At 37.9% G+C, this 12,757-nt stretch overlaps 1 protein-coding gene across 1 annotated transcript in view; it reads left to right on the forward strand.

Annotated features, from left to right (window-relative positions):
- Nucleotides 1-503: 503 nt before the first annotated feature.
- Nucleotides 504-12,757, forward strand: part of LOC125149402 (ankyrin repeat domain-containing protein 26-like) — a 107,727-nt gene continuing 95,473 nt past the window's right edge. Inside the window, 5 exon segments of the mRNA XM_047828302.1 lie at nucleotides 504-691; nucleotides 2,603-2,636; nucleotides 3,724-3,859; nucleotides 5,473-5,507; nucleotides 10,745-10,851. Of these exon segments, the coding sequence (XP_047684258.1) occupies nucleotides 504-691; nucleotides 2,603-2,636; nucleotides 3,724-3,859; nucleotides 5,473-5,507; nucleotides 10,745-10,851 (500 nt within the window).

The following is a 12,757-nucleotide window of genomic DNA, read 5'->3' on the forward strand; positions in this document are numbered from 1 at the left end:
AGAAAAGCCGAAAATATAGCACAAATCTACTTATTACTCCCATGTCTGAGTCAGAATTTCTTTCCTGACTCTTACTACTTGGTTCCATGTATCTTATGGTTTTCTTCCAAGTTCCTAAAAGTATACTTTTCCTTTCAAGGCACCTAGATGCCATCGATGTAATCTTTGTGCTTACATTCTAATCGCTAAGAAAATGGTTTTCTCCCGTTTGTTTTCCTGGTGACCTCTCCTATTTATTTTCCCTCTTCAATAAAGCCTTTCTTGTCCTCACTTACAGCTTTTCACATGTCAATTCTTACAAATCACATTGTATTATACTTGTATATTTGTCTGTGTTTGAAGCAACAGATGAGTATTTCCTTGTATATGGTTGGTATTTCAGCACTGTTCTCTGAATTAAGAAATTAAGTCAGATGGGTAAATTTCAGAACTTGATGAAAATTGTCTTTTTATTCTTTATCAGTAAAATTATTAGAAAACATTGGCTGTTTTATGGCTTTTTAATGGCTTTTTCTTTAAGGAGTGAACCTGGTTTACATAGGAAGAAGTTAAAGGAAGGTGAACATGAAAAAGGGACATCAAAAGGATCTGTGATCACACCAGTGTTGAAGAAGGCCGATTCCCTAACTGGTGGTCCACTACAAAAGAATGATGGCAGCCATTTCAGTGAAAAGGATCAGCATGAAAGCAGGTAAAATCTATAAATTCTTTATGTGCCTGTGAAGGCATTTTAGCAGTGATTACCTTTTGTGGAAATACGATGCTGTAGTGTAGGTAGGTCCAAGCTAAAGCAAGAAATACTCAACATACCAAACACACTGCTTGAAACGTTATGATGAGGGTAAGTGACTTTGTCAAGGAGCAGTTTCAGTAGTCACCATGGAAGCATGGAAGATGAGCAAGTGTCAACAACTCCTTAGAGCATTTTAATTGGGAAAGGTAATAGAGAAATGGATGATAACTGGAAAAGAATGTGAGTTGCAAAGGCATTTTCCTCCTCTTTTTATTTTAATATGGGAGCTTTTAGAGTATGTATGCTGTTGGAAATGATCAATAGAGATAGACATGGTTAGTTAATTTAACTTTGTTTGCGTTTCCAAATTAGGAAGTTTGTTGAGTGTATTACAGTATCTTTTAAAGATTATAGTCATTGTCTCTAGTACTCCTATTCATGTAATTTTGTGGAAGAAGTTGGTTTATTCAGAATTGGTTCCACAATGGGGTATTCTCCTGTAATTGAATGTGCAGATGTAAAATATATATATGTATGTATGCAAGTATGTATATATATATATATATATTTATACCCGTGTATAAATTCTATATGTGTATATAAAAGTATATGTGTGTGTATATATATACATTCACACTTAAAATAAATGTATGCAAACACTGAGGCCATTCTGAATAGAACTAATCCTTCCTTGATGATTTTAGATATTCAGTGCCTTTGATAGCGTCATGAATAGCTATGATTTTGTTAGGGACGTGAAAGTATCTGGTTATATCAAGTTAATATTTATTTATGTTCTGGGGAAAGGGGAAGATTTTGTTTATTTACAATTGGAAAATAAACTAGTAACCCATCACAGATTATTCCTTTTGGACTGGAAAGCTCTAAATTACAAACACCATGCTTCCTGTACCAGCAGTGTCACTGACACAGATTATATGTTCAATAAGTATGTGTTGAATGTGGGAATAAACAGTTGAATGAACGAATGAATGCCTGTTGATGAACTTCTCTAGAAGAAGCAAATCTGTAGTTTATTGAAAGTAGATTTCCAATATTGCCTAGGTATAAAGTCTCTTAAAAGAATGTGTAAGATTCAGAAATTGTTATGTACAGCTATGGCTAGAAATAGAATAATAATGTAGATTCATTTGCTATTATATTAGTTAGAAACACTTAAGTATTACTTTAACCACGTGTTATGAAACACATGCTTTGAAGGCACATTCCTGGGTTTGAATTCAGGGTCTGTTCTTGGCCAGCGATTAGGGCTTCTTGGGCAAGTCACTTCGAATTTCTGTGCCTCATTTTCTTCCTGTGTAAAATACCTACTATAATAACCTACTTCATAAGATTGTTGTGGGGCTTCAAATACCTTGAAGACATGTAAAGTGCTCATAGTAATGCCTAGAGAGTAGTTGCACAGTGAGTCGTCAACACGGTAATATCACGATTGTTAAAAAGGGGTCCTTTCATATAGGGACTTAACTTGCACTTTCCAAGTAGGTTTTAGTGCTAGGAAAAGTTTATTTTTAGTAAAAATGACAACAAAAACAATGGTATCATGCCTATCAAATAATGCAAGTCGCATTAGGATTTTCCTTTGCTTTTGTTAGTTTTTATCTAAATTTAGTACTTTGTTGTTCTCACTTCAGCAGCACATATATTACAACTGGATACCTCTAATCCTTTGTTAATATTAGTAATAGTATATTTTCTATGCTGTTTAATGTTACTCTATTGTTTAATCCCGTTTGTAGAAAATTAGTTTCAAATGCAGAGATTTTATATCAGAAACAATTGGGTTAAATATTCTTTGCATTTTAAGTATTTAATATTTGCCTGAAAAGAATTGTTGGGTTTTTTCAGGCCTGCAAAGAAAATTTCTAAGAAGAAGAACAAGGTAAGAGAAATAGACAATGTAATTTTATTTTATTTATTTATTTTATTTTTATTTTATTATATTATTTTGATAAATATTTATTAAAGATATTGTTCAGTGGTAAAAAAATACTTTATGAAAGATGTGAAAAAAAGGACAATCTTCCTTTGTTGTAGAGACATTTGCTGTGAAAAAGGTACTTAGAAATACTAGCTATTGATAACGGTGTCTTTTTGATAAAAATCCCTTCTTTTAAAAAGTCTCTGTGCTTGTACCCCAATGTTCATAGCAGCACTCTCAACAATAGCCAAATTATGGAAAGAGCCTAAATGTCCATCAACTGATGAATGGATAAAGAAATTGTGGTTTATATACACAATGGAATACTACGTGGCAATGAGAAAAAATGAAATAGGGCCTTTTGTAGCAACGTGGATGGAACTGGAAAGTGTGATGCTAAGTGAAATAAGCCATACAGAGAAAGACAGATACCATATGGTTTCACTCTTATGTGGATCCTGAGAAACTTAACAGGAACCCATGGGGGAGGGGAAGGAAAAAAAAAAAAAAAGAGGTTAGCGTGGGAGAGAGCCAAAGCATAAGAGACTGTTAAAAACTGAGAACAAACTGAGGGTTGATGGGGCGTGGGAGGGAGGAGAGGGTTGGTGATGGGTGTTGAGGAGGGCACCTTTTGGCATGAGCACTGGGTGTTGTATGGAAACCAATTTGTCAATAAATTTCATATATATATAAAAAAATAAAAAACATAAAAAGTCTCTGTGCTTTTGCTTTTAAATGTTTATTCACTTATTTTTAAAATGCATTTTGAGAGAGAGCACGCACAAGTGGGGGAGGGGCATGGGGAGAGGGGGAGAGAGAATCCCAAGCAGGCTCCATGCTGACATTGTGGAGGTCAACATGGGACTCAATCTCAGGAACCCTGAGGTCATGACCTGAGCCACAATGGAGTCGGATGCTCAACCGACTGAGCCACTCAGGTGCCCCTGTGTTTGCTTTTATAAAAAGATGGGTATTTATCACTTGTCTACACCTTGTATATTTTATAAATATTTGGGGGACATTTTGAAATGGTATTCTTTATTTGTAGGTCAAAAAGCAAATTACTTCTAAGGATGACCTTGTCGACCTCATTCAGTCATCTGAAACAGCCTCAGAGGATTGTGGGTTGCCTTACTCTAAGAATTTCATGTTGCTGATTGAACAACTTGGCATGGATTGTAAAGGTAGGAGGCCTTTTTACGTATATGGCTGTAGTCATATGTGCACACCTTGCCTAGTACTGCACCATAGAACACTGCTGTATTGTAGAGCTGCTCCTCTCAGAAATATGTTTTATATTAAAATCAAAGGAGAACTATTGTATCCTCTCAGCCAAAGAGTCATCATTTCTACTGTACCTTTCTTAGTGGGAATGGCACATCTAATGTGTTTGTTAACTCTGCTTGTCTTCTGTGCCTTCACCCAGGTCAGGTCATTATTTTTCTCCTAGATGACTGAGATAACCTCAGGACCGTTTTCCCTGCCGTTCAACCTCCCAGGACCTTGGTCTGCACTGCAACCATAATTAGTATATACTTAAAAAAATGTGTATTTCATCATGTTGCCTCCTTGCTTCAAGCTTAGCTGTTACTTCTCATTGCTATTAGGTTAAAGGCCACGGTCCTCTGGCTTCATCTTGTATTGTTTGACATCCTTCTTTCCGTCTGTGTCTTATCCACTGTTTTAGACGTTTCTTCCTGTGAAAGAGCTTGTCGTTTCCAACAGCTTTGGTTAGGTAAACTGCACATATATGAAATGTGTCATTTGATAGTTTTGACATATGTTTACACGTATGAAACGATAACCGCAATCCAGACAGTTAACATATTCATCACCCTGAAAAATCTCATGTCCCTTTCTATTCCCTTATTATGAAGCTGCCAAATCGTTTTCTAAAGGAGTTATACCGTTTTCCATTCCCACCAGCAGTCTGCGAGAGCACCAATTCCTACATACATATTCATGAACACTTAGTATTGTCAGCTTTTTAAATCCTAGCCATTCGGATGGATATTTTCTATATCATTATGGTTTGAATATACATTTTGCTAATAACTGACGATGTTGACCATATTTTCACATGCTTGCTTGCCATCTGTATATCTTCTTTGAATTGTCCAAATCTTTTTTTTTTTTTTTAATTTTTTTTTTCAACGTTTATTTATTTTTGGGACAGAGAGAGACAGAGCATGAACGGGGGAGGGGCAGAGAGAGAGGGAGACACAGAATCGGAAACAGGCTCCAGGCTCTGAGCCCTCAGCCCAGAGCCCGACGAGGGGCTCGAACCCACAGACCGCGAGATCGTGACCTGGCTGAAGTCGGACGCTTAACCGACTGCGCCACCCAGGCGCCCCCAAATCTTTTTTTTTTATTTTAAGAATTTGTTTGTTTTCTTACTTGTTGAGTTTTCAGAATTCTTTGTATATTCTAGACACAGTTCCTTCTTATTTCGTTTTCTTTTTGTCTTTTTGTGGTTGTTTTTGTTTTTGTTTTCCATTGAGGCATTTTATTTGCACATACGTATTACATCCCTAGAAAAAGAATCCCAGGATTTCCCCTTCTGTGTGTTTTCATCTTGCTTCTTCATGGTCCATGACTGTGGCTGAGGTGGTCAGTATAATGAAACCAAACTGAGCAGATTATTCTGCCACTTTTCTAGATCTTTGCATTGTCCATCAGTTCTGGGGCCAGTCACTCCATGCTTGCTTAACCTGCCTGTGAGGTTCACAACAATTTTCCCAACTCTGTGATCATCAATTTTTAAATTCACCAGTGTAACCATGCTTCATCATCACAGTTAGAAAGTGGACAATGTCTTTGGAGCACGGCCTAGTAAGAACCTGGCGTTTGCTTCTCTTTTCAGTATTGTGATGCTTTGGGGAGCATCTGCCACGACATTCACATGCATCATGATGGTGGCACAGAAAGATGGTGGAAAGAGCTAGATACAGTTCCTTTATCACCTCTCTCTTTTTTTTTTTTTTTTTTGCAAGGTTTTTCTTCTCCCAGTCTGTGACTTTTCCTTCTCTCAATAGTGTTTTTGAAGAGCAGTTTTTCTTTTTGGGGAAGTCCAGTTTATGCATTCATTTGTTCTTGTATGATTGTTGCTTTTGGTTTTCATATCGAAGAAATCTTTGCCTAGCACAAGGTCACAAAGTTTTTCTCTCATGCATTCTTTTAGAAGTGTTATAGTTTGAGGTCTCACATTTAGATCTATGGCCCATTTTATATTCTTTTTTTTATGATATAAAGTATGGATACAAGTTCATTCTTTTGCATATGGATATCCAGTTGTTCCAGCACCATTTATTGAAAAGGCTGTGTTTTCTCCACTTTATGCCATTGCTCCTTTGTCATAATCAGTTGGCCATATATGTGTGGGCTTAGTTATGGGCTCTATTCTGTCTCATTGATCTCTTTGGCCATCTTTGTACCAATATTATGCTGTTTTAATCACTGCCAGTTTATAAGAATTTTTGAAATTACATGGTGTTAGTCGTCCTGCTTGGTTCTTTTCAGTGTTCTTTTGCTACACTGGATCCTTTGCATTTCCACGTGAATTTTAGAATCAGTTTGTCAGTTTCTTAAAAAACAAACAAACAAAACCCCAACTCTGGTGGTCTTCTGGAAATGAAGTTTAGATTATGTTGAATCTACAGATTTATTTGGGGAGAACTGACTTCTTGACAATATTGAATTTTTTAACCCCTGAACAGAGGATATATCTCTCCCTTGATATAGGTCTTTTAAAATTTTTCTCAGTAATATTTTTTAGTTTTTAATGTATAGGTCTTTCTGTCTTTTATGATATTAACTGTGATTATTTTTTATTTTCAGTGCAGTTGTAAATAATATATCTTAAATTTAAATATTTTTTTGTAATGTTTACCCTTGAGAGAGAGACAGAGCATGGGTTGGGGAGGGACAGAGAGAGAGGGAGACAGAATCTGAAGCAAGGCTCCAGGCTCCAAGCTGTCAGTACAGAGCCGACATGGGGCTTGAACTCACCAACGTTGAGATCATGACCTTAGCCAGAGCCCAGCGCTTAACCAACTGAGGCACCCAGGTGCCCTGAAATTTTAATTTTTGATTCTTTATAGCAAGTATATAGAAATACAGTTGATTTTTGTGTAATGATTCTGTATCTTCCAACCTTGATAAATTTATATGTATACATATATTTAAATTTTTTTTAACGTTTTATTTATTTTTGTGACAGAGACAGGGCATGAACAGGGGAGGGGCAGAGAGAGAGGGAGACACAGAATCGGAAGCAGGCTGCAGGCTCTGAGCCATCAGCCCAGAGCCCGACGCGGGGCTCGAACTCACGGACCGCGAGATCGTGACCTGAGCTGAAGTCGGCCGCTTAACCGACTGAGCCACCCAGGCGCCCCTACATATATTTAATTTTAGAGAGAGTACATCAGCAGGGGAGAGGGGCAGAGAGAGAGAGAGAGAGAGAGATAGAAAGAGAGAGACAGGGAGAATCTTAAGCAGTCTCCATGCTCAGTGCGAGCCTGACATAGGGCTCCATCCCATGACTCTGGGATCATAGCCTGAGCTGAAATCAAGAGACACTCAACCGACTGAGTCATCCATGTGCCGCTATAAATTCATTAATTCTAGTAGCATTTTTCTTAATTCTGTCAGATTTTCTACATAAGCAAAGTTCATTAAAATTCATTTTTAATTACTATTTTACTAACAATGGTAAATATTGCAGACTTGTAGCCAATACATTCTCTGTCGCAACTAAACAGCTTTGCCATTGTACTATAAGGGCAGTCAATAGATACTGCATACATTAATGGACATGGCTGTATTTTGATAAAATTTAATTTACCAAAACAAGTAACGTGGCCCACAGGTGGGAGTCTGCCAACTTCTATTTTGTGACCATGTCATTGCTATAGAGACAGTTTCACTTCATTTTCTATTTGGATGTCCTTTGTAGCTTTTTCTTGTTTGCGTTGGCTAGAACTGCTAGTATAGTGCTGAAGAGAAGTCATTCAGTTGTGTTACGAGTCTTTTTGTTGTGATTCTTTTAGACAGAGTGTGAGTGGGGGAGAAGGGCAGAGGGAGAGAGGGACAACCTCAAGCAGGCTCCAAGCTCAGTGCCAAGCCTGATGCAGGACTCAGGCCCACAACCCTGGGATCATGACCTGAGCTGAAGTCAAGCGTCAGATGCTCAACTGACTAAGCCACCCAGGCTCCCCTCTTATGAGTCTTAATAGCAATTTTTATTACATGTTGGGGCCTAAGTGTTTGGTAAAACGTGATACTGATACTTCAGGAAAGATTTACATACAAATATTTGCTTTATGCACAACCAAAATACCCGTGGGCTATTGACTCAATTTGGCCCCTGGATGTGTTTAGTTTCCTCCATAAATTGAGTCAACGTTTAAAATGATGACACTCATGCAGAAATCTGGATTTCAGACTTTTCTTACAGAATCATACCGGGTACTTTGAGCCCATACTACTGTTTGGTATGCATTCCAGCGGCTGCCCTTTTTATATGAGGCGTGTGTGTCTCCAGTTTGCTACTGTCCCACTTAGGTTCTTCACTTACTCGAGTCACCTACTTTGCCTCCATAAGCATTGCGTTTGCAATTACTGTTTTATGATCTCTCTCTCTCTCTCTATATATATATACATATATGTATATGTATATATATACATATACACACACACATATAAATATATATACGTAAATACATACATGTGTATATACATATATATATTCTTAGACTGTGCTAATCAGATCTCTTTTGGGACACAAAGAAACCTTGGTAATTTTTTTTAAGTTAATTTTGAGAAAGAGAGAGAGAGAATCCCTAGGAGGCACTGGGTTTGAACTCATGAATCATGAGACCATGACTTGAGCCAAAGTCAGGAGTCAGATGCTTAACTGACTGAGCTACCCAGGCGCCTCTGTTTTATGGTCTATTTTGATAAAGTTTTCAAGGTTTTGAAGGCAATCCATATTGATTTATAATTATATTTTGTATTTTATGTTAATGTCTTTGGAATAGGTTTGAATTTTCCAAGTTAGACTTTCTAAGTTGTTTTTGTATTGTATGTATTTTTTTAATGTTTATTGATTTTGAAGGAGAGACAGCACCTGCATGAGTGTGGGAGGGGCAGAGAGAAAGGGAGACACAGAATCCCAAGCAGGCTCCAGGCTGAGCTGTCAGCATAGAGCCCAGTGCAGGGCCTGAACTCACAAACCATGAAATCATGACCTGAACCGAAGTCGGCCTTTTAACTGACTGAGCCACCCAGGTGCCCCATAAGTTAGTTTGAAAACAAGACACTTTTTCCTTCTGTGTACTATAAATCATCGTATTCCTGGGGCGCCTGGGTGGCTCAGTCGGTTGAGCGTCCGACTTCGGCTCAGGTCATGATCTCACGGTCTGTGAGTTCGAGCCCCGTGTGGGGCTCTGTGCTGACAGCTCAGAGCCTGTAGCCTGCTTTGGATTCTGTGTCTCCCTCTCTCTCTGCCTCTTGCCTGCTCATGCTCTGTCTCTCTCTCTCTCTCTGTCAAAAATAAATAAACATTAAAAGAAACAAAATTTGAATAATCCTATTCCTATTGGAATATTTGCAAACTGTATTAGATTAATCATGGTTACAGTTGAATAGGTTACGCCTATTGCAGACAATATTCTCTTTCTCCTCAGCATTGTTCCCCCAAAAATGCAAATAATGTAGTCACTTTCATTATGCTAAACATGATCTGTAGAAACCAGTGTTTGAATTTTTATTGATAAGCCATTATATTTTTATTTCCGATTTATATTTTGCCTAAAATATAAAGTAAGTAGCTATTCCAGTGGACACTGGAATACACCTAGAATACAAACAGATTGTTTTAGTAGTAGATATGCATTAGGGTCCCAGGATTATTATAATTGAGAATAAAATTTCATATTGAGCTTCCTAACAGTTAAGATAAAACTTTAGCATTTTATAATAGGAGAAAGCCCATGGGCTATTTAATATTAAGGAATCAAAGTTCATTTGAAGCTTATCTCTTGGAGTTCTGAGCCCATCTCCTTAGTGACCCATTTGGAGCAGGAATGCCTTATGTTGACATCTCGGATGTCAGTGGATCCTGATACCACTGACAGAAGACAAGCAAGTTTGTATAACTTGGGGAAAAGCTTCACCTTTATCGGAAAGCTCTCCAAACTATATCCCTGAAACTCTGATTCCTCAAATGTGAATGTTTGCCACAAAAAGGATGGTCAAATGGGGATTGAGCAGATTTAAATGGATTTCTGTAATGCCAGACATATAATGCAGTTTTATAATATTTCTCAAACATAGGTGATCACGAAATCTTTCCATTGGGACATAGTACTTACCTTCTGGCAAAGTACGTATTCTTTGGAAGATAATTTAAGAAACACTGCTCCAGAGATCATCATTTAAGTTATTAATTCAGTAAAAGTACTTAAAGCATTTACTGCTGTGTTTTGGAGTTTGGAGATATAGAGATAAGAAATAGCCCCTGCTCTCAAGAAGCTCTTGGTTTAGACAGGGAACAATAACTACAGTATACCATCATGAGTACTGTGATAGAAGCAACGATCTTGGAACCAGTGTTTGAATTGAGTTTGGGAGAATGACTGCATATAATCTGTTGAAGAAGGTGGAGGAGGGCTATTTTATTAAAAACAATTTTTAATGTGTATTTCTTTTTGAGAGAGAGAGAGAGAGCGAGGGCAGGGAGGGGGGAGACACAGAATCTGGAACAGGCTACAGGCTGTGCGCGGTCAGCATAGAGCACAATACAGGGATCAAACTCACAAACCCTGAGATCATGACCTGAGCTGCAGTTGGTCACTTAACCAACTGAGCCACCCAGGTGGCCCAGTGGAGGAGGGCTATTTTAAAGAGGAGCAGCAGCAGGTGAAAGCACAGGGGTGGGAAGGAAGAGGCCATTTTTTATTTACTCTTTGTATTATATGTTGAAGTTTAGAGGATTTTTTGTATGTTTTAAAATTCCGTATGGAAAGGTGTAATTTTGTAAATTCTGAATTGTTTTTGCTCTTTTACAGGATAAGTTCACCCCACTTCTAGTTGCTGTAAATGAAAACAAACAGCAAATAGTGGAGGTGTTAGTAGAAAAGGTGGCAAATATACATGCAGAGGATAAATTAAAAAGGTGCAGTAGTTTTCTTTTAAACCTTAGTATGGTTCTAGAGTGGTAATAATTATTCAAGTCAGGAATACTAACTTCAGAAGAAGAAGATTGATTTATAATTATATAGTGAAAAATGTCAACACATCACCAGTTAGGCAGAAAGCAATTAATCTGACTGGGCGACATGAAGAACAGGGGAAAGCAGAATTCATATTCCTTGATGATGTTGACTCATGTCATTTGCAGGGTTTATTTTTAAGTAGGTTCCATGCTCGGCCTGGAGTCCAACACTGGGCCTGAACTCATGACTCTGAGATCAAGACCCGAGCTGAGGTCAAGAGTCTGATGCTCAACCAACTGAGTCCCCCAGTTGCTCCTGCAGTGGGTTTTTTTGTTTGTGTGTTTGTTTTTTCTGCCACACGATTTTGTGTTAACTAAAGGGATTTCATATTAGTTTTATAAAGGGTGGACTCTCAGCTCTTAATTTACTTTATGACACAATATTGGTCTTCTTAACCCTTTTATGGTATTTTTTTAAACTTCTACTTCGTAGAGGCACCTAGGTGGCTCAGTTAGTTAAGCATCCGACTTTGGCTCATGTGATCATCTCATGATTCGTGGGCTGAACCCCACATCAGGCTCTGTGCTGACAGTGTAGAGCCTGCTTCAGATTCTCAATCTCTCTCTCTCTCTCTCTCACTCTGTCTGTGCCCGATGCCCACATTCTCGCGTACACTCTCTCTCTTTCTCAAAATAATCGTAAATAAACTTAAAACAAAAAGAACTTCTACTTCATATACATTTTTCCTTCAAAGAAGTATATTGGGGTGCCTGGGTGGCTCAGTTGGTTAAGTCTATGACCTTGGCTGTGGTCATGGTGTCATGGTTCGTGGGTTCGAGCCCCACGTCGGGCTCTGAGCTGACAACTCGGAGCCTGGAGCTGCTTTGGATTCTGTGTATCCCTCTCTCTCTCTCCCTCTCCCTTGCTTGAGCTCTGTCTCCCAAAAGCAAATAAATGTTTAAAAAAAGATGCATATTAAACATAAATAGGAGTTGTTTGGTCTTCTGGATGACACTTTTCTTGAAATTGCTTTTTTTTTCTTTTTTGAGGAATACTGATGTCGTTAGGTGATCGCTAAGTGATGATTAATTGCTATTACCAGGTCTCATCAGGTGTTACCCCTTTTCATGTCCAGTATATGTACTTTTGATTTTATTTTTAATTGGCAGGAGTAGAAAGATGAAAGATAACTTTAACTGAATAGACTTTTCCTTTCATGAGGATAAGTTATAGGTGGGTGATAAAGAAGGAAGAGATGTGCTTTAGATTCACACAAGACTAAGTTGATTCATAGCTTTCCTACTGGCTAGGTGTTGTGACCTTGGGAGAGTTACGTATCATCACTATGTTTCCTGATATGAAAAGTTTGATGATAATATATCCTTCAAGGGTGGTTGTGCGTAAATAATATTTTATATACATAGCATTTAATTTAGCGCCTACCGTAGGCTTATCAGCATCCTTAACTATAATTATGCCTATTTTGTTAGCATTCGCATTAAAATATTATCATTTTAAGCCTGCAGATAGTTTCTATAATTACTTGACCTCTAGATGGCTTTGAAGTGCACTGTATCAGATTAAGGAAGACATGGGGAATTCTTTTTTTAAATCTTTACCTATTCGGATAAGTGACCTCAGCATAGTTTCTTGTTTATCAAAGGACTTAAAATTAGCAACTCTATAATACATCACCCAAGTGGGACAAGAAGCTTCCTTTTTGTCCCTTCATTTTGGCCTTGGAGATCATTTACAAAGATGAACACTGAAACATGTGAATGGTCGATTCTGAACAGATAGGCAAGATATTAACCTGATACAGCGTATGAAATTAGCTGTTTCAATAACTCTAGATTCCTAAGAGTG

This window comes from Prionailurus viverrinus, chromosome D3 (genome assembly GCF_022837055.1).
Source record: "Prionailurus viverrinus isolate Anna chromosome D3, UM_Priviv_1.0, whole genome shotgun sequence".
Classification (NCBI taxonomy): Eukaryota; Metazoa; Chordata; class Mammalia; order Carnivora; family Felidae; genus Prionailurus; species Prionailurus viverrinus.